Below are 24,917 nucleotides of genomic sequence, written 5' to 3' on the forward strand. Positions count from 1 at the left end.
TCTTCCCTGGGGGCAGAGTCCCGGTGCTGTTTCCTGATTGTCTCTCGAGTTGTTCTTGAACGTGCCCGAGACTCTTGTGGAGAGCAGCTGCCATACAAATACGGGGAATGCTCCTATCCAGCAGGTGCAGGAATAAGGCCTGGAGCAGGACCTCTGTATCTTCCGTGCGCAGCTTTAACAAATGCCTGGGCCCTAGGGGGAGAGATTCATCTCCATGTACTACTTGGCCATGGGGGGGCAGGCTCCCCACCGGGTCCAGGCACAAAACCATTTCAGCCAACACGCTCAAATCTCTCACACCTTTATTTCCTCAGCTTTAAGTATCTGCTCCTACAGTGCCCTTAACTCTCCCCTGCGCTGCTGGAGCCCCCTCTCCACAGCCTTGCCTGCCTTTCCCTGTCGCCAAGCACCACTCAGAGGGACGACAGCATAGTTTCCATAGTAATTACTGGACATAAAAGCCAGAGGCAGGCTGAAGGGGGGCGGGAAGCAGAGACAAGATACTCGCGCCAGGAGCAATGTGCAGCTCACGCTGGGAGGGAGGTTGGTTCTTAGATTCATGGCGCTGAAGCGTAGCGTGTGTCTGTGGGGAGGGGAAGATCAGAAGTTGGCAGTCGTAGCCATTGGGGTCTGTGGCACTCGTCTGGCCCTCACTGCAGTCAGAGCTGGGTGGCAGGCAGGGCCGACACAGAGGCTATGTGACACAGCCAAGGTCACATAAAGGAACCCGTGGCAGAGCAGAGAATTGGCCCTGGGTTTCCCAAATCCCAACCTAGGGCCCTGGCCACCAGACCTCTTCCCCCTCCCGCAAGAGTCCATGCCATTTCCTTAGACAGGGAGGGCTCTGCCGATGTCTCGGGGCTGGGGCTGTGGTATGAATTGCCACGTTACTGGCGGTGGGGTGACACTTACGCACTCGGAAGATGTATTGGAATTGGAAAGGGTTCAAAAACGGGCACAAAAATGCTTAGGGGTCTGGAACAGCTTCCCTATGAGGAGAGATTAATAAGACTGGGACTTTTCACCTTGGAAAAGAGACTAAGGGGGGATATGGTTGAGGTCTGTAAAATCATGACTGGTGTGGAGAAAGTAAATAAGGAAGTGCTATTTACTCCTCATACTGTAAGAACTAGGGGTCACGCAATGAAATGAATAGGCAGCAGGTTTAAAACAAACAAAAGGAGGTATTTCTTCACACAATGCACAGTGAACCTGTGGAACTCCTTGCCAGAGGATGTTGTGAAGGCCAAGACTATAACAGGGTTCAAAAAAGAACTAGATAAGTTCATGGAGGACAGGGCCATCAATGGCTATTAGCCAGGATGGTGTCCCTAGCCTCTGTTTGCCAGAAGCTGGGAATGGGCGATGGGGTGGATCACTTGATGATTCCCTGTTCTATTCATTTCCTCAGTGGCTTTGGCCGCTGTCAGAAGACAGGATACTGGGCTAGATGGACCTTTGGTCTGACCCAGGACGGCCGTTCTTCTGGAAGGTGAAAACAGAGCTAACACTCACTCATGGCAAGGACTAACCAGTCCTCCCAATCTGCTTGGCAAGGTCAGTGTTGTCCCCGCTGTCCGCAAGACCAGAGATATGAACTGACCCTGCTCCGGATGTCTCCATGCGGCCGGGCGTGGGGCATGGAGCAGGATTAGAACTTGGCAGTTCCCGTCACTCACTGCGCCTGTCTCTTGCTCTGTGCGGGCTCTTCCCGCCTTGTGCTGGATGTTGACAGCGACATTATTGCAACCAGTGCTTACAGCAAAGCTGAAGATGAACAGCTGTACTGGAACGAGACACCCTGTCATGCCAGACATCCCCAGCCTGTGCAGATGGTTTACGGCCGCACTCTTGGCATTCGACATGCAGGGAAGGACGGCATTCGTCAGCCCATCGGTGCGTGGGCTTTTAAATCACCAGCAAGGAGAGGTTACGTGGAGGCCCAGGCGCGATCCACTCAGCCAGTCCCACCTGCTGGAGCAGGCCCATCCGGCTTGGACAGGTCACGCTCTTGTGCAGCCGAACGGAAACAAGCTGATGACAAAGCCCACCTTGGAGGCATGGGAAACTGAACACGGGCTTGCTGCTCTCCCTCGCTGGCGGCAAGTGTCCTCAGGAACACACGGATCTGTCCCGTCTTCCCTGGCGTTGGGGAGTGTGACGAAGTGGGACTGTTCTTAATGTTTCCTCTGAATATTGTGTGGGTGCCTCAGTTTCCCCTATGCAGTTCTTAAGTATCTAGGTGGTGGGATAAGGGTGTATGATGGTTGCAGAGCCCTAGAGGGCAGGTGTGTGCAGGGGTCTGGACACAGAGAATGGCCAACACCCTGTTCCTGGCACCTGTTGGCCTGGCCCTTCCCCCCTGCAAGATGAGAGCTAAAGGGTTGGAGAACAAAGGAATCCGGTGACCTCCTGGCCCAGGAAAGGAACAAAGCCCAGAGGAGCAGGGGATGGAGGGAGTTTCAGTTTGGGGCTGGCTGGAGACATGGAGTGAAGGGCAGATGTGGTTGTCTGGCTCACTGCCCCCCAAAATGGACCCAGCTGAGGGGTCCTGTTCTCTGCACCTACAAGCTCTGTTAGACCACGTTCCTGTCGTCTAATAAACCTCTGTTTTACTGGCTGGCTGAGAGTCCCGTCTGACTGCGGAGTTGGGGGGCAGGACCCTCTGGCTTCCCCAGGACCCCGCCTGGGCGGACTCGCTGTGGGAAACACACGGAGGGGCAGAGGAGGCTGAATGCTCCGAGGTCAGACCCAGGAAGGTGGAAGCTGTGTGAGCTGTGTGTCCTGCAGACAGGCTGCTCACAGAAAGGAGACTGCCCCAGAGTCCTGCCTGGCTTCATGGGGAGCAGTTCCAGAGCATCGCCCGGGGACTCCGTGGCAGGGAGGCAGTGCCTTCAAACGGGCTAGGCTGGCCCAGGGGTCGGCTGCTCTGGCTAGCCTGAAATGGGGCCAGCTGGGATACAATAGTAAACCTGGTGGGGATAAAGGAGGCTCCAACCCATTTCCGCTGTCTGCACTGGCTTCCTTTGGCAGAGTTCAGAGTCTGTCTCAAGGCGGCCGAGGGCGTGGGCTCAGGCTACCCCAGATCGCGTGATGCTGTGGGACAGGGACTGTGGTCGGCAGCTCCGTTCCTCGGGCACAGCGGGGCTCCCTGCTGCAAGGGCAGAGCTTGTCTGTGATGGAGATGGCGCTCGCTGGGGAGCCAGCCCGACTGGGGAACAAACCTGCCCCCTCCCCAGAAGCTCAGGAGCATCCCAGACCTCCCGCTCCTACCGCCCTCTCCAGCAAGAGTCCAGAGCAGTGTGGACGAATCATGAGAATTAAAAGACCAGACCCCTCCCTTGCACATCCAGCATCCCCTGGGGAGAGAATGGGCCTCACGTCGCTCACTGCACGAGTGGGAGGCTCGCAGCTACCCCAGCGCCGAGCTCAGGGTAAGACGCCTCTATCTGCCGTCGCCATCGCCTCGTTGCAGAAGTCACCCTCAGCTGAAATGCCCTGCCTCGGGCCTGCCTGGATCTGCATCTGCCCCCTGCTTTAGGCACAGCTGGGACCCCTGAAGTGACCCTCCATGCATTTAGAGCTTTCTGTGGACTTGCTATCATGGGCCTCCTCTCTGCTCCGCTCTGCTTGTTAGCAGCAGCCTCCCCTGTGTCCCTCCAGACATCCCACTTTTACTGGTGCAAAGCCTTCTCCTCTGCAGCTCCCACCCCGCGGAACAGCCTCCCTGAGTGTGCCTGGCCCATCGAATTCCCGGCTCCTTTGCGGTCACATCTGGAAACCTGCCTTCTCCCTGCTGTTCCAGAGTCCAGCTTCCCTGGTAACACGTGGCAGGCGAGAGACTGCGTGACCAGCAGTGTGGCCCAGGGGATAGGACTGGAGGAGGACTCAGGACACCCCATTTACAGAGCAGGAAACTGAGGCACAGAGGGAGGCCTGGACTTGGACAGGGTCACGCAACAGTTTGACTTCTGAGCCAGGCCTAGAATGCAGGTCTCCTAGGTTCTCTCCCCAGTGAGCCACGCTGCCCCCCATTTGCTGGGTGTCATGGAGTCCCCAGGCGATGCTCTGGAACTGCTCCCTACGAAGGCAGTCAGGACTCTGGGGAAGTCTCCTCTCGGGGAGCAGCCTGTCTGCAGGACACACAGCTCACCCGGCTTCCACCTTCCTGGGTCTGACCTTGGAGCATTCAGCATCCTCTGCCCCTCCGTGTGCTTCCCACCGCGAGTCCGCCCAGGATGGGTCCTGGGGAAGCCAGAGGGTCCTGCCCCCCAACTCCGCAGTCAGACGGGACTCTCAGCCAGCCAGTAAAATAGAAGGTTTATTAGACGACAGGAACATGGTCGAAACCAGAGCTTGTAGGTGCAGAGAACAGGACCCCTCAGCTGGGTCCATTTTGGGGGGCAGTGAGCCAGACAACCCCGTCTGCACTTCACTCCATGTCTCCAGCCAGCCCCAAACTGAAACTCTCTCCAGCCCCTCCTCCTCTGGGCTTTGTCCCTTTCCCGGGCCAGGAGGTCCCCTGATTCCTTTGTTCTCCAACCCTTTAGCTCTCACCTTGCAGGGGGGAAGGGCCCAGGCCATCAGTTGCCAGGAAACAGGGTGTCGGCCATTCTCTGTGTCCAGACCCCTGCCCACACCTGCCCTCTAGGGCTCTGCAACGATCATACACGCTTACCCCACCCCCTAGATACTTAAGAACTGCCTAGGAGAAACTGAGGCACCCCCACACTATTCAGAGGAAACATTAAGAACAGTCCCGCTTTGTCACACTGGGCCAGAGTTCTGCCCAGCCAGCGGAGGAGGGAGCATGCCAGGCAGTGGCGAAAGCAGAGATTTTCCAAAGCGGGTTCCCATATGCCTGCCCGTGCCAGGAAATCTCCTCCTCCCACCTGAGTACAAAAGCTTCAGCATTAAAACCTGTGAGAGTGCAGGAAGGTGAGAGCCAGCCCTGGCCTGTCAGCCCAGCACAGAGGCCCTTCAGAAGAGGACAGCAGGCTTTCTCTCTCCAAAGGGAGCTGCTGCCCCTTCCCTGGTTCAAATGGAAGAGCCGGCCCCGCCCAGCAGCTGCTCGCATTCCCAATTCATGGCAGTTCTGCCCTTTCCACACAGCGTCAGTCGGCTGGAGGAAAGCAAGTGCCAGACAAACTTGCTGCCTAAAAACAGTTGCAGTTTCACACCTACCCCAGCTGGGGGGACTGGTGGCTTTGAATGGCCGCCTCCTTCCCCCCCACCCCCGGTGATGCTCGTACACCAGCAACTCCCAGGCCATGGGGGCTGTGCCCAGTGGTTCTCGGCTGTCTGTGGGTTGCAGCCCCAGCGTGAGGCTTTGCATGCTGGCACCTGCCGTTTCTGTGGTAGGCAGAGACATGGAGCCCCCAGCTTGCGCCCTGGCCCTTCGGGAGTTGGGGTGTGGCCCGTGCACTCATACACCAGACACCCCTTTCCATGTCAGCACTCGCCGGCGGGGTGGAAGGCGAGCAATGGAGTCCAGGAGAGCTGGCTGTATTTCAAGGAATCCCTGTTGAGGTTACAGGGACAAACCATCCCGATGAGTCGAAAGAATAGTAAATATGGCAGGCGACCAGCTTGGCTTAATGGTGAAATCCTAGCAGATCTTAAACATAAAAAAGAAGCTTACAAGAAGTGGAAGGTTGGACATATGACCAGGGAAGAGTATAAAAATATTGCTTGGGCATGTAGGAAAGATATATCAGGAGGGCCAAATCGCACCTGGAGCTGCAGCTAGCAAGAGATGTCAAGAGTAACAAGAAGGGTTTCTTCAGGTATGTTGGCAACAAGAAGAAAGCCAAGGAAAGTGTGGGCCCCTTACTGAATGAGGGAGGCAACCTAGTGACAGAGGATGTGGAAAAAGCTAATGTACTCAATGCTTTTTTTGCCTCTGTTTTCACTAACAAGGTCAGCTCCCAGACTGCTGCGCTGGGCATCACAGAATGGGGAAGAGATGGCCAGCCCTCTGTGGAGATAGAGGTGGTTAGGGACTATTTAGAAAAGCTGGACGTGCACAAGTCCATGGGGCCGGACGAGTTGCATCCGAGAGTGCTGAAGGAATTGGCGGCTGTGATTGCAGAGCCCTTGGCCATTATCTTTGAAAACTCGTGGCGAACGGGGGAAGTCCCAGATGACTGGAAAAAGGCTAATGTAGTGCCAATCTTTAAAAAAGGGAAGAAGGAGGATCCTGGGAACTACAGGCCAGTCAGCCTCACCTCAGTCCCTGGAAAAATCATGGAGCAGGTCCTCAAAGAATCAATCCTGAAGCACTTACATGAGAGGAAAGTGATCAGGAACAGTCAGCATGGATTCACCAAGGGAAGGTCATGCCTGACTAATCTAACCGCCTTTTATGATGAGATTACTGGTTCTGTGGATGAAGGGAAAGCAGTGGATGTATTGTTTCTTGACTTTAGCAAAGCTTTTGACACGGTCTCCCACAGTATTCTTGTCAGCAAGTTAAGGAAGTATGGGCTGGATGAATGCACTATAAGGTGGGTAGAAAGCTGGCTAGATTGTCGGGCTCAACGGGTAGTGATCAATGGCTCCATGTCTAGTTGGCAGCCGGTGTCAAGTGGAGTGCCCCAGGGGTCGGTCCTGGGGCCGGTTTTGTTCAATATCTTCATAAATGATCTGGAGGATGGTATGGATTGCGCACTCAGCAAATTTGCGGATGATACTAAACTGGGAGGAGTGGTAGATACGCTGGAGGGCAGGGATAGGATACAGAAGGACCTAGACAAATTGGAGGATTGGGCCAAAAGAAATCTGATGAGGTTCAATAAGGACAAGTGCAGGGTCCTGCACTTAGGACGGAAGAACCCAATGCACAGCTACAGACTAGGGACCGAATGGCTAGGCAGCAGTTCTGCGGAAAAGGACCTAGGGGTGACAGTGGACGAGAAGCTGGATATGAGTCAGCAGTGTGCCCTTGTTGCCAAGAAGGCCAATGGCATTTTGGGATGTATAAGTAGGGGCATAGCGAGCAGATCGAGGGACGTGATCGTTCCCCTCTATTCGACACTGGTGAGGCCTCATCTGGAGTACTGTGTCCAGTTTTGGGCCCCACACTACAAGAAGGATGTGGATAAATTGGAGAGAGTCCAGCGAAGGGCAACAAAAATGATTAGGGGTCTAGAGCACATGACTTATGAGGAGAGGCTGAGGGAGCTGGGATTGTTTAGTCTGCAGAAGAGAAGAATGAGGGGGGATTTGATAGCTGCTTTCAACTACCTGAAAGGGGGTTCCAAAGAGGATGGCTCTAGACTGTTCTCAATGGTAGCAGATGACAGAACGAGGAGTAATGGTCTCAAGTTGCAATGGGGGAGGTTTAGATTGGATATTAGGAAAAACTTTTTCACTAAGAGGGTGGTGAAACACTGGAATGCGTTACCTAGGGAGGTGGTAGAATCTCCTTCCTTAGAGGTTTTTAAGGTCAGGCTTGACAAAGCCCTGGCTGGGATGATTTAACTGGGAATTGGTCCTGCTTCGAGCAGGGGGTTGGACTAGATGACCTTCTGGGGTCCCTTCCAACCCTGATATTCTATGATTCTATGATTCTATGGCTCCGGTGGCTGGGTGGTAACGTGATGGCTGGTGTGCTGCGGGGTGCTGATTGGCCCTGTCCCGCTGCCTTGGGCACCCAGCCATTGGGCCTTGCCGCTCAGCAGCATTGACTCCCTGGTCCCTGGAAGAACTGGGCAGCGCGATTCCAGCGAACCCTGTGTCCGGCCAGGGGAATTCTCAATTCTCCAGCTCGCCTCTGCCCACCGCCAGCCCGTCTGCTGTACCCTTCCAGGATGAAATCCACCCCTGGCTGGTGCTGAGGCTTGGGCGGGGTTGTTGGCTGTTTGTCTTTGTGAGGAGGTATTGGATCCCTGGGAGAGGATCTCAGAGCCGGCCCCTCACTCCCCAGGCTCAGAGCCAGGGGAAGGGCTCGGCACAGCCAGGCCGAAGCCGGAGCAGTCTGAGCAGCGGTCGTTGCTGAGTTGGGACGGGGCTCTGAGTGGCTGCCTCGCTGTGCGGAGGTGGGAGGGCACCAGGCTGCCTGGAGTGTGGGGCCCTGGCCTTGCTGCCATGCCACCACCTCGGCGTGTTCGCAGAACCTTGCGGCTCCCCCTTGGGATTCTCCCCCTGCCGTTTGCCTCTGGCTCCCGAGGCTCAGCTGGGCCAAGATTGCCCCAGCCTCTGTCCTGTGCCCTTCGTTGCAGAAACTGCTCTGGTCTCTGCTCCAGGGTGCTCACTCCTCCCTTGGGACTGGCTCCTGGTGGTTCTCTTGCGTGGCAACGTCATGGCTTCTGAAGCATAAATGGCGTTAACCTCACGTGCACTCTCTGTGGCTTGTTAGGGCCAGAAGTGCAACCTGGTGTGGTGGTGTGGCCCGTGCCCCAGGCTCCCTGAGTCCCATGGGGGGACTGTTCTTAACGTTTCCTCTGAATAGTGTGGGGGTGCCTCAGTTTCCCCTATGCAGTTCTTAAGTATCTAGGTGGTGGGATAAGGGTGTATGGTGGTTGCAGAGCCCTAGAGGGGCAGGTGTGTGCAGGGGTCTGGACACAGAGAATGGCCAACACCCTTTTTCCTGGCACCTGATGGCCTGGACCCTCCCCCCCGCAAGGTGAGAGCTAAAGGGTTGGAGAACAAAGGGATCCGGTGCCCTCCTGGCCCAGGAAAGGAACAAAGCCCAGAGGAGCAGGGGCTGGAGGGAGTTTGTTTGGGGCTGGCTGGGGATGTGGAGTGAAAGGCAGACGGGGTTGTCTGGCTCACTGCCCCCCAGAATGGACCCAGCTGAGGGGTCCTGTTCTCTGTACCTACGAGCTCTGTGTTAGACCATGTTCCTGTCGTCTAATAAACCTTCTGTTTTCCTGGCTGGCTGAGAGTCCCGTCTGACTGCGGAGTTGTGGGGCAGGACCCTCTGGCTTCCGCAGGACCCCGCCTGGGTGGACTCGCTGTGGGAAGCGCACGGAGAGGCAGAGGATGCTGGATGCTCCTAGGTCAGATCCAGGAAGGTGGAAGCTGTGTGAGCTGTGTGTCCTGCAGATAGGCTGCTCACAGAGAGGAGACTTCCCCAGAGTCCTGACTGGCTTCGTAGGGAGCAGCTCCAGAGCATCGCCCGGGGACTCCGTGACAGAGACCCCTTAGGGCTCTGTCCCTGAGAGCTTTGACACCACATGTACCATGAACGCTGACCATCGTGGGCCTCGGTTTCCATCCTCTCTTTGAGCAGAGCTGAGACCTCTCTCTTCCGCCCACCCCAGGGTGCAGCCTAATGTGGATCCAGCCAATGCCTGGGATTGCCAGCGCGCTATACATGGCTTTGGCCACTTCTTGTGGGATTGAAACACAGCCAGCCAGTTGGAGACATGCATCCTAATGCCTAGACCGGAAGTTGTAATCCCTAAATACCCCTTGCAGCCTCAGTTGCATTATTAGGTTTTCCCTTCCTGCCCTAATCTGTTGGTTAGCGTTGCTGTGGACTGTCAGTCGGCTGCACCCCAGAGGTGGCCGCATTGCAGTGCTGTGTGTGTTACTCTTCTTCCTAAAGTGATTGAGTCTCCATGGGTCAGTAGCCCTGTACATTTTTGGGGGGTTATCATCAGTACATTCTTGCATCAACCTCCCTCTAATCGTAGCTTCATGGTAAACTCCATCCCTCACTAACCCACGTGTGACTAAATCCACTGCAGACAGGCCAGCTGAGTGACTGAGGCTGTGTGAACGTAATGCGGCTGAGGGCTGGGGCCAGGGTGACTGTCAGAAGGAAGATCCCGAAAACTGGGAGCTTGGTGCATTCTCACATAGCGTCTTTGGCTCGTCCGCTCTCTTGGCTGAGACCTAAAGCATAGGGACGCTGCCTCTTGCTGTCAGCATCTCCATTGGAAATCCCCCTCGCAGCTTGGAATTGGAGTGTGAATGTTCCAGCTTTTATCCCTCTTTTATTTTTAGTAATGACTTGCACGATTTGGGGATGAGGGGTAAGACTAGCACTTGACCTGCTTCTGTGTCTGTAATAATGTGACAGAATTAATACTTGCTTATCAGGCAGTGCCCAGTCGGTGTTATCAGCAAAGGCAGCTATTAAAGGTAATAAGCACAACCCAAAATTTATGCGCGCTTATTAAACTGGCTTGGGATAGCGTCTGTACCTCCAGCAGTATCTCCCTTCAGATGTTTAGCTGGCTCTGGGCAATGTTTTATGCCTTGTCTGCCTCCCGGTGGGGCTTCTGCTGCTCCTCTGTCTTTCGAGCCGGGTGTAGGAGATGGTGTCCAAGTCCTACCTGTGCTGTGTCGCTGCCACACTGGGGGACCTTGGGCTGCATGCTCGGGGCAGCGTTTTCACATTGGGCCACGTGCCTGCAACGATTTCTGTTCCTCCAGAACTCTGCCCACTGGGTCAGTGTAACTGCTCCCCGGGAGTGGGGTCTCAACTGCCGAGGGGTAGGCAACTCAGTCTGCTGAGCACCCACCACTCCTGTTGGCTTCAATGGGGCAGCACCTCGGAAAATCGGGCTGCTTGTTGAGGTGGCGAGCTCTAGGCAGCCAGGTTTGAATGTTGGTTGCCTCTGTGCACCTCACTTTCCCCATCTGGTCCAAGCGGCCAGGTCCTTCCTCCCCCAGCCCAGGAGCTGGGTTCGCTGGCAGCAGGTTGCAGTGTCTGCGCTGCTCCCTGGGAGAGGAAACCCCCTTCCCTTCCCGCTGGAGCATCGTGGTTCTTGCCTCTGCCCGCACTCGGCTCTGCGCTGTGTCCCCCGTCAGCAACAATATCGCCCCAGCCTGGTGACGCGTGTCCAGCTGGCTCACAGAAGAGTTAATGGGTTCGGTGGCCCAGGTGACTGGGCTCTCCGTAGAGTTGGGCTTTTCACGGGGGCAGACTGGATGGAGTGGGTGAAGCGGGGGACCCCGGCATGTATAGCATTGATTCTAAGGCCAGGCGGGGCCCAATCAGAGTGCCAGCAAGGGTCTCTGACGCTGTGAATCCATGGGCGTCCCCATCCCGCTCACCTTCGCTCCTGGTGTAGCTGCCCGTGTGGGCATTGCCCAGCATGAATGGGAAGGAGGGTGCATTCTGGAGGTCTCTCCCCCGGGTCTCCAGCATAGCGAGCGACCCTTGGTAGGAAGGGCTGGCCGTGCGTTCTGACTGGATTCGTGGGTGGCTATCCAGGCTGTCAGGAGCGAGGGGGGCTGTCGCTGGGGGTCCGAGGAGCTGAGCCGGGTTGGGCAGGGAGCTCTGGGTGCTCCCTGCTGCTGGCCAAGCCGCGCTGACATTTTGCAGAGCGCGCACACGCTCGGTGAATGAGCCTTTTGACAGATGCGGCGGTGGCTGTAATAAAGTACCTCTATGCACTGTGGTCCCCTTGTTCTCCAGCTGACAGCACACTCCCTTCACTAAACACTCATTTCAGGCTCCGTCCTGGCGCTTGCTTTCCCAGCTTTTATTACTTTGTAGAATTGTTTTGCAGAAATGGGCTCCTGGGTTGAGTGGAAGCCCCCCCTCCCCCAGCTTTGTAGATTTCACCCGACTTTAAACTACTTCCCTTCCTGGCCTGGGCTTGAGCTGATCAGCATTCCGCTTGCAAGCTGCAGAGGAAATCCAGCGCTCGCCTTGCAAGGGAGTGGGGGGTGCTTGCTTGCTCGCTCGCTGTAAAAAGAATTAATAGAAGCGTTCCTCGCATCAGGGTCAGGGCTGTCCACACAGTTGCCTTTCACTTGATGATTATCCTGATCATCCTGGCGGAAGTTGTGATACCTTATTTAGATCTCTGTCCTCCTCCTCTTTCTCCTCCCCCAGCTCAGAGATTAATTCAAGCACCTGGCTCCTGGCAGAGCATTTTCCTCAGCCACCCCCTCCTCTCTGCTGGGGGGACGTGGGCAATGCGTTCTGCCTAGCCCTCCTTCCCCTCCCAGGGCTTGGCTGTCTGCTCCTGTGGAGTCTCTCTAGTGCCCATCACCATAGTGTCTGGGCACCTTCCCTGTCCATAAACGTTTTCCTTGAACCCCTGGGGGTATCCAAGGCCCTTTGGGCCTGATCAGGAGTCTCCTGAAGTCGCTGGAGACTCCCGTTGGCTCCGCGAGCTTTGGGTCAGGCCCCCAGTGATCTAATGCGTAGGGCAGCACAGACATAGAATCATAGAATATCAGGGTTGGAAGGGACCCCAGAAGGTCATCTAGTCCAACCCCCTGCTCGAAGCAGGACCAATTCCCAGTTAAATCATCCCAGCCAGGGCTTTGTCAAGCCTGACCTTAAAAACCTCTAAGGAAGGAGATTCTACCACCTCTCTAGGTAACGCATTCCAGTGTTTCCTGTGCCCGTCCCGAGGCTTTGCTGGCAGCTAGCCAGGAGCCGTGCCCAGCTTGCGTGCAGTGGGTCTCATGTTTCCGGGGCCTGCAGGGACCGTGGCACCCAGGGTGAAAGGCTCCCTCTTGAGCCACTGCCCTGGGTGGCTTTGCAGAGCGACATCTCTGTGTGGTCTCCAGGCCAGGCATGGAGATGGAACCTTCTGTACCAAGTTCTGTGCCAGCCTCCCTGCAGCAGCAGCAGGTGATTCTCACGCCGAGGGGTCTGGAGCTTGGAAATCTGGTGCTGTCATGTCTGTCCGGGTAACTTTACAGCAGGTGAAGCTGAGGGGCCTGGTTCAGCAGAGTGAGAACCTGCCCACCCGCCTCGCGCCCGTGACACCACGTGAGGCCCTTGGGGGCTCGTCTCCTCACCAAGGTGTGTTTATCGCCCCACTCAGGTATCGAGTGTCCCCGCGGAGCACGAAACCTTCCCGGCCTGGTCCAGGAGGGAGAGCCCTTCAGCGAAGAAGCCACCGTCTTCACCAAGGAGCTGGTGCTGCAGCGTGAGGTAGGACATGTGCCCCCACCGTGCCCCACCTCCCCCTGCACGCAGTGGCCACCGCGGCTGGCTTTGAGGCTCCGCCTTGAAATAGGCGGCGGCAGAGGGCCGTGGCCCTGGCTCCCGGTCGGCTGGTCGGTAGGGAGTGCTCGTGGTCCCCTGTTGGGCCGCTGCCTCCCCACGAACAGTGTCACAGTGTGTTGGTTGATCCTGAGCGGAGACTGGGCTCCGGCTGGGACTTGCTGAGCGGGTCGAGGGGCGCGCTGCACTGAGGCATCGCGGTTGTCGTCAGCAGAGCCCTAGCTGGTGAGGTCCCGGTGGGCGGCGTTTGATCTGGGTTGCTGCGCCTCACTGGGGTGTGCTCTGGAGTCACGCTTCTCCCTGGCCGTTATTCCCTGCTCTCGGTGGGGAAGTTTGTTTATAACGTAGCATCCTCACCGGTAAGGCTTGGGTTAGTGAAACGTTTTCAAGCAAAGGGAGCAGCCTTTGGGATTGGAAGGGTCTGTTGGGGGCGGGGCTGTGCCCGTTCCCCGGTGAAATGCCCAGCTGTGCCCTTTGTGCCATCCGGGAGAGGGACAACAATTGTTGGTTGGTCGAGTTCCCCAGCCATGGAGCCCTGCGGCGGCTCGGTGTTCTGCTGACCCGCCTGGAAGTGGGCTGGAAGGGTAGATACTGCAACATTGGTCCCTGGCAGGCAGACAAGCCCCACTGAGCCCCGACTCCCGTGGTAACTGGCCTCGGACCTTGTTCCGAGATCTGCATCTCACGGTTCTGGCCTGGCTTTACTTTGCTGGGGTCCGAACCAGCCCCGGGACGTCAGGTCTGCAGCGTGCGCAGGGTGCCACTCGGATGATTTGAGGACATCAGTAACTCAGCCAGAGGGTCGGGGTCTGTCACAGGAGTGGCTGTGTGAGGTTCTATGGCCTGCGATGTGCAGGACGTCAGACTAGGTGATCATGATGGTCCCTTCTGACCTTAGAGTCGGAGTGTATAGGCCTAGCAAGCTTGCAGCTGAGAGAACTCCATGGGCTGACTGGCAAAGGGCCGAAGTGCACCCAAGGGTGGCTGTGCTGCTGGTTGAAATTTGAAGGCACCTGGGTGCTGGTTAAAGTATTGAGAACCCATTTCCCAGGATAGAAGAGCTCAGCTGGGAAAGGTCGAGGGGTCTAACTGGAAGTGTGTGAGAATGGGGGGGTGGCTGTATGTGCAGGGGGCAGCCTCTCGGGGGTGGGGCGCATGCTGGTGGCAGTCCCTTGGGGGGGGCAGCGGGGACATGTGACCAGGTGTTTAACTCTGGGTTTGGGGAAGGGACTCTACGTTTCTGCAGGAGGTGGAGCAGAGGGTCGGGTCTGGCTGGCACTGAGTTGAAAGCGCTCGGGCTCACTCCTGCAGCCGGGCTCACGCTGGGGCTTGTTTCTCACCCCTGTGAAGCACCAGCTCTCTGTTCCGCAGGGAGTATGTGGCCGCTCACCCCCACGCTGTGAAGTCTCTCTCTGAGCAGGCCCTGCTGCACCGGGTTGAAGGGGGTTCAAAGGAGTCCAGCCAGCCCCTTCTTCTCCCGGACCTAGAACTATGCAGGGGAGACTCCCCCTCTGGCTGCCCCCCAGCCACGGGGCCTTTGGGAAGGAGCCAGCCAGAGGCCTGCGCCTGCTTTGTACCATGTTCTCGTGGCATTCTCCATGCCCTGCGCCTGCTGCTCCTGCCCCTGCCCTGCCCTGGTCTTTCCATCTAGCCAATCCCCTGCTAGCCTCAGATTTAAGTAGCGAATGAATCCCTGCCCGTCCCGGCACTGCCATGCTGTTTGCTGCTGTCGCATCTGTCCTCACTTCCGCTTGTGTGTCCAGTCTCTCTCCCCTGCCCCGTGTGTCCCCTGTCTATGGAGACTGAGCAATTCTGGGGGACTTGCTCTGCTCGGGCAGTGCCGGGGAAGGAGCACTGTTAACAGGCGTACTAATCCCAGTAGAAAGCAGGCTGCTCCTCGGCCGCAGAGCGTGTAACGCTTTCACCTCTCAGAAAGCCAGCCCAGCTCCCCCTGCTCCTGCGTGCTGGCTCCCTGGCAGACGGGCACCGTGCGCTGGTTACTCTCCTCTTGCACAGACAGGCATTGGCTGGGCCCAGGACAGGCCCAAGGCAGGACAGTGACCTGCAGGGCTAGCAGCAGTTTCACCTTGTGGCCTGTGAGGAGTGGACGGGGGGACGCCCAGTGTGCCCCCCACCCGCCCAGTTATCAGAGGGGCTGCTAGACGTGGCGCCGAGCCACTCTCTCTTTTCTCTTTGAGAGAGATCTTTGCCTTGACCTTGGGCACCTCTGCACACCGGAGCTTTTCCAGCAGGCTTCCGCTCCTGCCTGCGACTCACTTGTGAATTCTCAGTGACCTTTTCACCAGACCTTTAGCATCTCAGAACACCAGGAAGGACCCCTCCCCCTCTCCGAAATCCCATCCTCGTGCCCCTTCACCTTGGCAGCTCCTTCCCAAGCCATGGGGATCCTTAGGTGAACCCTACAGAAGATGGGGCAAGCACTGAGATCAGGCCGACTGCAGTGTTTGGAGGGGGCTGGGAGCTGGCCCCTGGGCAGGGGAGCAGGGGGCTCTTTCAGAGATGAGCCGATCCACTCTTGGGTGGGGAATAGCTCGCGTGCGGTGGGAGGCAGAATGCTGGGGTGTGTTGCAGGCCAGGCGGTACTGTCACGTGCGTGGATCTCGCTGGTGTTGCGTCCTGGTGTGTGGACAGCACCACACTGCTGTGCTTTGTCCCCCTCTGACGTGTGTGCTCTGTTTTATTCATTGGGCACATTCCCCTCCAAGGGATCCACGCTTCAGATGAGGAAAATTTATGTATCAATTTTGCATCATTGCCCTGTATTCTAACTCCCACCCGTTCGGTTTAAATTGATTTAAGAACTGGTTATCTCGGGAACTGTCAAGCCAATTCCCCTTAAATTCGTTTTCCGCGTCCGCTGCATAAAGGCAGCCCGCTTTGAGAAGCTGACATTTCCAGCCATCATTCACTGTCAAGTTATTCCGCAGCCCCGGCTGCATTTCCCGGCTCCCTTTCAGAAGGAAAGGTCTCCATTTGGCGAGTTTCTGAGGTCTCTCCTATCCCAGCACAACCCCGCTGCGTTTGCATTCAGCAAAGCTGCCACTTCCGCAAGCTTTCTAATACACAGTAATGACTCGAGACTTCTTGCAGTGAGCAGAGTTTCCTGGGCTCCATGGTGTACTGCAGTCCGGCGCGGGAGCCTTCTCTGGGGTCGCGCAGAAGCAGCTGTAATAGGCAAATTGCAGGGGTTCCCCACCTCTGTCCTTCCCTGTCCAGGAAACCAGCAATTCAAATCAAAGTCAGTGTGTGAGTCTCTAATAGCTACACACAGCTCTCCTTTCCCCCTCCCCCACACGCATGCAATTACTCCGACCCCGCGGAGAAGATGATTCTGATGCCAGTTTGATCAGCCACAGACAATTACCCATCAGGAATGAGATTGGGCACTCCCCACCATCCTGTGGGATTGAACAAGTTGCCTTTGTCCAGGCAGACAGCGCCGGGACGGCAGTGACCTGGAGGTGGAGTTCGGGTGGAGGGGACGTCCCCGTGGAATAGCTACCCCCAGAAATTGATTAGGGTCGTAAGAACTGCCAGACCGGATCAGAGCCAAGGTCCGTCTAGTCCCCTTCTACCACAAGCCTACCGAAAACGAGGCAATTAATAAAATCTTTAAAAGCCCATCCTATCCCCATGCTGAGATTTCACCCTGAAAAGGAAAATTATTCCAGAGACTCCATGAAGTCCGCTAGGGACTTTGCTCTTGCTGCCAATTTTAAGCGGCAGGCACCCCGTTACCAGGGTGATGCTCTGCTGTGTAAAATCACTAACTTATATCACTTGTGCTCCCACTGTTATGCTGGCACTGGGGTACGCTTTGGGTGGCTTCTCTCCCCGCCGGTGAGCTACACGCCTGTTTGCAAACAGGCGTTGTGGAAGAAATGCCCTTCCCGTTTGGCAGGGCTAACGAGCCATCCAATCTCGGTCGCTTCAATCCATTACTACAAGTGCCACCCAGAGAACTTCCTGTTGCCGTTCCCTTCCTGCTCTGTCTGCTGTGCAATAGAAGTGTTTGTTTATTCCTCTGCTGTGCATTTACGGGCTATTTCCGATCGAAAAGCACTCCTGCTCTTCTGTTGCACTTTCAAGAGCAACTAGCATTGTAGCACGGGGAAACTGATCCGTGCTTTGGCTGTGCAGGCAGCTTTGCAGGGTCTGTGGTAGCGATGAGCATGTCCTTGGCCAGCTTTCATTTCTGTGGGAGGCTGCCTGGACCGCTGAGTGTCCCCAAATCCTTCAGCCAGGGAGCTGGGAGGGCTTGGGTTACCTAAGGGTGCAAACGTCAAGGAAGGGAGCGGCGTTAACTCGAGGCTGTCGGTGGGGCTAGGGGGTGAAATTGAGGAAGGAAGGCTGTAGAAGGACTGCGAGGAAAGTCTGCCGGGAGGTGCAGCATGCTTTGCCTCTGGAATAGTCCGCCAATGGAAGATTTGTCACTTGGGGTTCTCCGGCTCTAGAGCGTGAACTGTAGGGAGGTGAAGTCCCGTGGGTCCGAGCAGCCAGCCAGACGAGCTCCCTGCCACCCGTCGCTTTCAGGCTGTAGAGATTTGAGGTGAAAAAGGACAGTGCTGGAACAACTGGCCAAGGGACGTGGGGGGCTCGTGACGTTCTGATCAGGGGTCTCTTTCCAGAGCGCTGCTCTAGGTCAGCCATCGAACTGCTGGGTTTGGTGCCTGGCTGGAGTTCTCTGGCCCAGCTATGTGGGAGGTTAGGCTAGAACTGGGTTATCGCAGTGATCGCTTCAGGCCTTGAAAGCAGGGGGCAGACGAATGTTTCGAGAGAACCAGCCAGCCCCGGAGTTCTGACGGGACTGCAGGATGGAGTGGCCAAGCCACTATCAAATAGATGCCTTCCCTCATTTTAATTAGCTACCACACTGGAGGGCTAGAGCCCACGTAATAGGTACAACGAAAAGGGGCAGTAGATACCAAGAGATTTAGGTGCTTCTGTGTCCCCTGTCGCTGTAGTGTCTGAGTGCTGTACGGTCTCTGAATGGATCTGCCCTCCCAACACCCTGGGTTGTTATCCCTGGGCTGTTAGCAGTTTCCACAGTATGCATCCGATGCAGTGAGCTGTAGCTCACGAAAGCTCATGCTCAAATAAATTGGTTAGTCTCTAAGGTGCCACAAGTCCTCCTTTTCTTTTTGCGAATACAGACTAACACGGCTGTTACTCTGATTCCTGGGACAGAGAGAACTCTGGAACAGGCCCTGGGTGGTGCAGCCTCACCAGATGCTGAGGGGCTGTGTGAGCTGGGTGAGGGTCCCAGGAACGAAGCCCCTCGCCCAATCTGATTAGGGGTTGGGCTGGCTGGCCGTTGGGGTGCTCCAGGATACCAGCTGCGAGACCCTGTTGTGGGGTGACTGTCTCTCTTTGGGACAGGATCCAGGCCTTGTTCTTGTAACTGCCAAGGGTTTGAATTTGAATCCAGGGAACCAATCGGTGGAGAGGGGGCTCATGCTGGCTCTGATGCAGTGAGGAAAGCAGGGAGCTCGCTGCCTACCCCCACTGGGACAGCAAGGGCAGCGCTGAGCACAGTGGGAGCTGAGACCCCAGCTGAGGTGGGGGAGACCCAGGCAGGGCAGGGGATCTGTTGGGAGTGGAAGGTGCTTGGTAAGGAAAGTCTGGATGAGCCTAGGCAGCCTTGTGAGCTGATGGCTGTGTCTAGTCAACAGGGTGGGAAGGCGAGGAGAGTGGAAGATGAGTGTCCCTGGACCTTACCTGTTAGCTGGGTGGAGAATTGTGACAGTGAAGGAAATGTGCATGCTCCCCTTGCTGGGGCTTAGCCAACGCAGTAGCCAGAAGCCGTCGTGTTTGCCATTTCAGCTCCTACCATTAGTCCCGTTTTGCTGCTCGAACCCCGGTGTGTGGCTCTTTGCAGCTCCCTTGGCTGGCGTGGCGGTTGGCAGCCTGCACGCTACACTCCCGTTAATCTGCGGGTGTGAAATTGCTACAGGACCCTGCATGCGGGTGGACGGTAGCAGAGCAGCTGTTCACTGAGAGGTTGGAGTGCCGTTCGGAGCCATTCGAGGAAAGGCTTTACAGTTATGAGACTGGGGAGGCGCTCGCCTTGTCTTATGTTTGCACTAGCTTGCTATAAATAGACGTTGCTCCAAGACACCTTCTCCCAGTAGTGCCCCGCTTTGTTCACTTTGCAGATTGAACTAGGAAAGCTGTTTCCTAGCACACGCTGAAGTTCAGTGATTAGCTTCTTTGGGGGCCATGGGGGTTAGCAAGCTGTTACTAACCAGGGGACAATGAGCTGCCTCTAACCAGCCTGTGATGGGCTTGCATCCATCTCTCCTGGGCCTCCATTGGTAGGGATTTCTTCACTCCTCTGGGGTGCAACCTGGCCCGTGTTCAAGAGCGCAAGGTGACCCTGCATGACTTCCTGGAACATAGCATTTGGGGTGGGCAGAATTCGGTCTCAGTGGACTAGTGGGGAGGAGGGAAAGGTAAATGTGAAATATAACCTCAATTACATGCGTTCTTCGGGCAGGAACGGCCTCTCATTACTGCATGTGAGTAGCGCCTGGCACGATGGGGCTCTGCCCCCATTTGGGGGCTCCAGGGACTACTGTCATGCTCATAATTAATAGTACTTGTCCTGACGTTGCTGCACCATGAGCTGTGCCCGGAAGGAACCTGCAGGAGAACCCCCTGGGATCTCCTCCTGTGACGAAGCGGGACTGTTCTGAATGTTTCTTCTGAATATTGTGGGGGTGCCTCAGTTTCCCCTAGGCAGTTCTTAAATATCTAGGTGGTGGGGTAAGGGTGTATGATCGTTGCAGAGCCCTAGAGGGCAGGTGTGTGCAAGAGTCTGGACTCAAGGGATGGCCGACACCCTGTTTCCTGGCAACTGATGGCCGGGGCCCTTCCCCCCTGCAAGGTGAGAGCTAAAGGGTTGGAGAACAAAGGAATCGGGTGCCCTCCTGGCCCGGAAAGGGACAAAGCCCAGAGGAGATGGGGCTGGAGAGGGAGTCCATTTGGGGCTGGCTGGGGACATGGAGTGAAGTGCAGATGTGGTTGTCTGGCTCACTGCCCCCCAAAATGGACCCAGCTGAGGGGTCCGGTTCTCTGCTCCTCAAGCTCTGTTTTAGACCATGTTCCTGTCGTCTAATAAACCTTCTGTTTTACTGGCTGGCTGAGAGTCCCGTCTGACTGCGAAGTTGGGGGGCAGGACCCTCTGGCTTCCCCAGGACCCCGCCTGAGCAGACTGACTGTGGGAAGCGCACGGAGGGGCAGAGGAGGCTGAATGCTCCGAGGTCAGACCCAGGAAGGTGGAAGCTGGGTGAGCTGTGTGTCCTGCAGACAGGCTGCTCCCAGAAAGGAGACTTCCCCAGAGTCCTGACTGGAGTCGTAGGGAGCCACTCCAGAGCATGGCCTGGGGACTCCGTGACACCCCCCTCCGCGTGACACTTCGCTGCCTGCTTGGACTGCGGGCTCCAGTGGGAAGGGCCCGGGTTTCTGTGCAGGGCCTGGCACAACGGGTCCCTCTCCTGATGGCAGCCGCTGGGTGCTAGGAACAGTCACCCCCGGCTAGGCTGGCAACAGCAACACAGCCCGTTACTGGGAGGTCATAAATCGAGAGCAAAGGGCCCCTGGCATCCCCTGGATGGACAGACATGTCTAGGGCGTAGCCGTGTGCCTGAGCCCCATGCCAGCCTGTGTCCGATCTGGAGGTGTGTGCTCAGCCCCGGGACAGGACGGGCGGAGAGCGTGTGCTGGTTCCCGCTACCTGTGTGCAGCTCCGATCTGCAGCATGCTCGGCTTTTCCTCGGCTCATTGCGTTCACGGCTAGCTGAGCACAGCATTGCATCCGCTCCTGTGAAACCCCACTGGGCCCAGCACTTGATCCGCATGTCCAAGCCTCTTCCCGGCCGGTCAGAGTTGGGTGATGTCCCCGAGGGGCTGAGGAGCCAGCAGGCTGCCCACATGGGGAGGGGTGGTGGTCACCGTGGCAGCAGTGAGAGCTGGAAGCTCTGCCACACAAGGGGAAGAGGCAGGTTCCCCTCGATAGAGCAGCCGCTGGCTGCTGCGCAGGTCAGTGCAAAACCCTTTCAAGGCGGTGGGCTGGATCCTGAGAATGGGTGAGCTATAGATCGCTCCCTGGGAGCAGGGGCGGGAGCCTTGCTGGCTACAGTTCTCCAGGCACAGCTGGGTCCATGTCACCTCTGGGTGGGTAGGTCAGAGTGTGGTGTGTCACTGCTGGTGTCAGAGGAGCCGGCTGCCGGCTCTGTGGTGCTCGTTCCAGGGGCTGCCGTGTGGGGCTGGTGACTCTGCTGGTTTGGACCTGCTTGGCCGGGAATGGTCCTGGCTACTGGAGAGCTGCAATCAGCCGGGACAGAGCTGCCAGCTTTAGGCCTGAAGGAGCTGGGGACAGGCCGTGGACTCTGCAATTTCTCCTGCCCCTTGGTCCCTCTGGCTTTCCAGGCCCAGCTCCCCCAGGGTGGGTCGAGGAGGGCAGGAGTGGGGAGCGGGAGTGGCTCTTCGCTCCCAGGAACCGTCTGTGTCTTTGCAGAACACGCCTTGGCCAGGCGCAGAGCAGAGAAACCTAATAAATGAATGAGACGTCCTGAGGCAGCTTGTCCACCTCGCTGTGCCTGAGTGGCCATGCGGAGAGCAGCCTTTGCAGGGAGTGTTGGCGCCAGGTTGACCCCTCAGCGCTTGTTTCCATCTGGTCTCGACGCTCGTTGAACTTCGATTGGGAGATTTTGCATTTTGTCTCTGCTCGAAGCTGCAGCCGTTCTCTGGGGCGATGGAGCCGGGTGACTGTTGGGTTCTTGGCGCGGGAGAGCAGGGATAGCCCGGGCAGCGGCGGTCAGGCGCCCGAGTTCTGCCCTGGGGTGGGGAGCAGCTCTAGTGGCAGGTAGTTCCCTTGGCCCCTCTGAGCACTGCTGAGGGTAGTGTGGGATCCTGCTGATGGCTCTGGTAGCATATATGGGCTTCTAGTTCCATCTGGAGCAGGCCCTTTCAAACCTTGTGGCAGTCACACCCTGCGTACGTATGCATCCCCATTCCAGGGCACTAGCAGAGAGAACAAAGGCAGAAGTTAAACTCCCTTGTGATGCCAAGAGAAGGAACGTGGGCATTCGGCATACTGCCCCTCTCTCCTGGCATGCCTCAGTAGCAGGGTGTGAACCCACTGGGGCCTTCAGCTCTCCAGCATGGCTCTCCCGTGAGCTAAAGAGCAACTGCATTAGCTGGCAGCAGTTGTAGGCTGTTATCTTCCAGAGGACCAGGTGCTAGGAGGGGACCTGACCTGACCCACACTCTGCTAGCATGGATTGTGTGTTCACACTGTGCCTAGGCACAGCGACTCCTGGAAAGGACAGTCGTCCTGTCGTCTGCAGGCTGTAGTCAGGCAGGCTGGCGGGGCCATTGTGGGAGTCTCTTGAATAAACCAGAGCTGTATGGTTGGGTGCAGTTTGTTTGTGTAATGCGTATCGGTGGTTACAGGTGTTCAAAAGGCACCTGGCGTGGGGATGTCTCTGCGCCTCCCTCACAGGGTGGAGTGGTCCCAGTGCTTTCCCAAACGGAGCAGGGCCCCTCTGCCCTCCAGGCACTTCCAGGTTAGCAGGACACTCTAGCAAAGGTCTGCATGCTGCTTGGACTCTGACAGCAGCCAGGGCTGAGCCGCCGCCCGGTGGAACTGACCCCGGGGTCTGACTGCCCTGCCCCTTGCGATAGGCACTGGAGTAGTCCTTCCCAGCATGGCCATAGGAGCCAGCAATAGCGTGAGGGGCGCTGTCTGGGCTATGGGGGGCCTGGGACCTTGGAGGCTGCCTAGGTACGTACCAGCCATCCCTTACTCCTCCAGGAGGGACGGAGGCTCATGCGTGCCGCACAGCGTGATAGCTCCTGCAGCCAGTGGTGCGCTAGCTTGTGGAGCAGACTGTGCCCTTGGCTTGGGCAGAGGAGTTTAGCCTAGGAGCGGGGACGGGGAGCTGAGGGCCATGTTGGTGGCCCATAGCAGCGAGCTAATGGCACCCCCACATCCAGAGGGCAATGGAGCCTCGTCTCCGCAGTCGCTCTGCCATAGCCAGGTCAAGGGCATCCTTAGAGCAGCATTTGGCCAGCCCTGGAGTGGGCTGGAAGAGTCTCCCAGGTACTGCATCACCCCCACTTAGCAATGGCTACCAGCTCGTCTCCTGGCACGGCTAGAAACCTTCCTCCTCCACCTCGGGGTGTGGGGGCAGAGACAGGCAGCTGGAGCATCCTACCCCCTACTGCTAAACAGGGGGGCCCGTGTGCAGCAGGTTGAGAACAAGGTTGAAAAAGATGGAGGGAAATTTGAAAAAACTGAGTTTGTTTCGTCTGGAGAAGAGAAGACTGAGAGGGGACATGAGAACAGTTTTCAAGTATGTAAAAGGTTGTTACAAGGAGGAGGGAGGAAAATAGTTTTTATTAACCTCTGAGGACAGGACAAGAAGCAATGGGCTTAAACCGTCCTTACTGCAATTTAAGTTGGACATTAGGAAAAACGTCCAGACTGTCAGGGTGGTTAAACACTGGAATAAATTGCCCAGGGAGGTTGTGGAATCTCCATCAATGTCCAGCCTGCTCTTAAAAATCTCCAAACACCTGTCAGGGATGGTCTAGATAATACTGAGGCCTGCCATGAGTGCAGGGGACTGGACTAGATGACCTCTCAAGGTCTCTTCCAGTTCTGTGATTCTCTGAAAATGCCTCTCATGCTTTTGCTTGCGAACAGCCGTCTCCGCTCCAAGTCTCGGCTTGCTCGGAGCACGACAGCTTGTGTTTTGCTGGTAGTTTGCCAACCTTGCAGGTCGGGCAAGGCTGGCGAAAGGTCAGGGCACGTGAAATTCCTTTGACAGTCAACCAGCTGCAGGTTGGCTGCATAAAACTCTAAACCCTGGGTTATTAGTAATTTGCTGCTGCTCCTTTTCATCTGGGCTCACCAGTCACTCCCCTCGCTCCCTGGGGGCTGCAAGTGCTAGGTCCTCGGGCGGCGTCTGTCCACGGAGAAGCAGGAAGACTCCAGCAGGGTTCTCAGCGCTGTCTCCTTCATCTGAAATGCATGTTTCCAGGCTGGGTGGAGAAACCCGGCGCCTCCCGTATGCCTGCCTGTTTGGGGGAAGATTTGTGGCTACTGAAACTCTGACGAGCTCTGGAGGCTGGAGCCAATTTTTGGCCCTGAATTATTTATTACGTGTATAGGACTGGAAGGGACCTCCTGGGTCAGTGAATCCCATCTGCTTCTAGTGCAAGCAGCCCCGGGTCTAGAGTCCCATTCATAACTTTAACAAGCTCCGTTTTAAACCTAGCTGGGTCCTTAGCCCCACTCCTCCTGGCGGGGGCTGGGCCAGAGCCTCTCCTCTGGGGGGTTAGAAACCTGCTTCTCATTCCAGCCCAAGTTTACTCCTGGCTGGTTTATCAGGGAATCCTAGAATATCCGGGTTGGAAGGGACCTCAGGAGTCATCTAGTCCAACCCCCTGCTCAAAGCAGGACCAATCCCCAACTAAATCATCCCAGCCAGGGCTTTGTCAAGCCTGACCTTAAAAACTTCAAAGGAAGGAGATTCCACCACCTCCCTTGGTAACGCATTCCAGCGCTTCACCACCCTCCTAGTGAAAAAGTTTTTCCTACTATCCAACCTAAACCTCCCCCACTGCAACGTGAGACCATTACTCCTCATTCTGTCATCTGCTACCACTGAGAACAGTCTAGAGCCATCCTCTTTGGAACCCCCTTTCAGGTAGTTGAAAGCAGCTATCAAATCCCCCCTCATTCTTCTCTTCCGCAGACTAAACAATCCCAGTTCCCTCAGCCTCTCCTCATAAGTCATGTGTTCCAGCCCCCGAATCATTTTTGTTTCCCTCCGTTGGACTCTCTCCAATTTGTCCACATCCCTTCTGTAGTGTGGGGCCCAAAACTGGACACAGTACTCCAGATGAGGCCTCGCCAATGTCGAATAGAGGGGAACGATCACGTCCCTCGATCTGCTGGCAA

At 56.6% G+C, this 24,917-nt stretch overlaps 1 protein-coding gene across 1 annotated transcript in view; it reads left to right on the plus strand.

Moving 5' to 3' along the window:
- Positions 1-24,917, plus strand: part of SND1 (staphylococcal nuclease and tudor domain containing 1) — a 494,703-nt gene that overhangs the window by 348,087 nt on the left and 121,699 nt on the right. Inside the window, exon 16 of the mRNA XM_074942785.1 lies at positions 12,744-12,853. Coding sequence (XP_074798886.1) covers positions 12,744-12,853 — 110 coding nt within the window. The remainder of the gene's footprint in view (positions 1-12,743; positions 12,854-24,917) is intronic.

Source organism: Natator depressus, chromosome 1 (genome assembly GCF_965152275.1).
Source record: "Natator depressus isolate rNatDep1 chromosome 1, rNatDep2.hap1, whole genome shotgun sequence".
In the NCBI taxonomy this organism is placed as follows: domain Eukaryota; kingdom Metazoa; phylum Chordata; order Testudines; family Cheloniidae; genus Natator; species Natator depressus.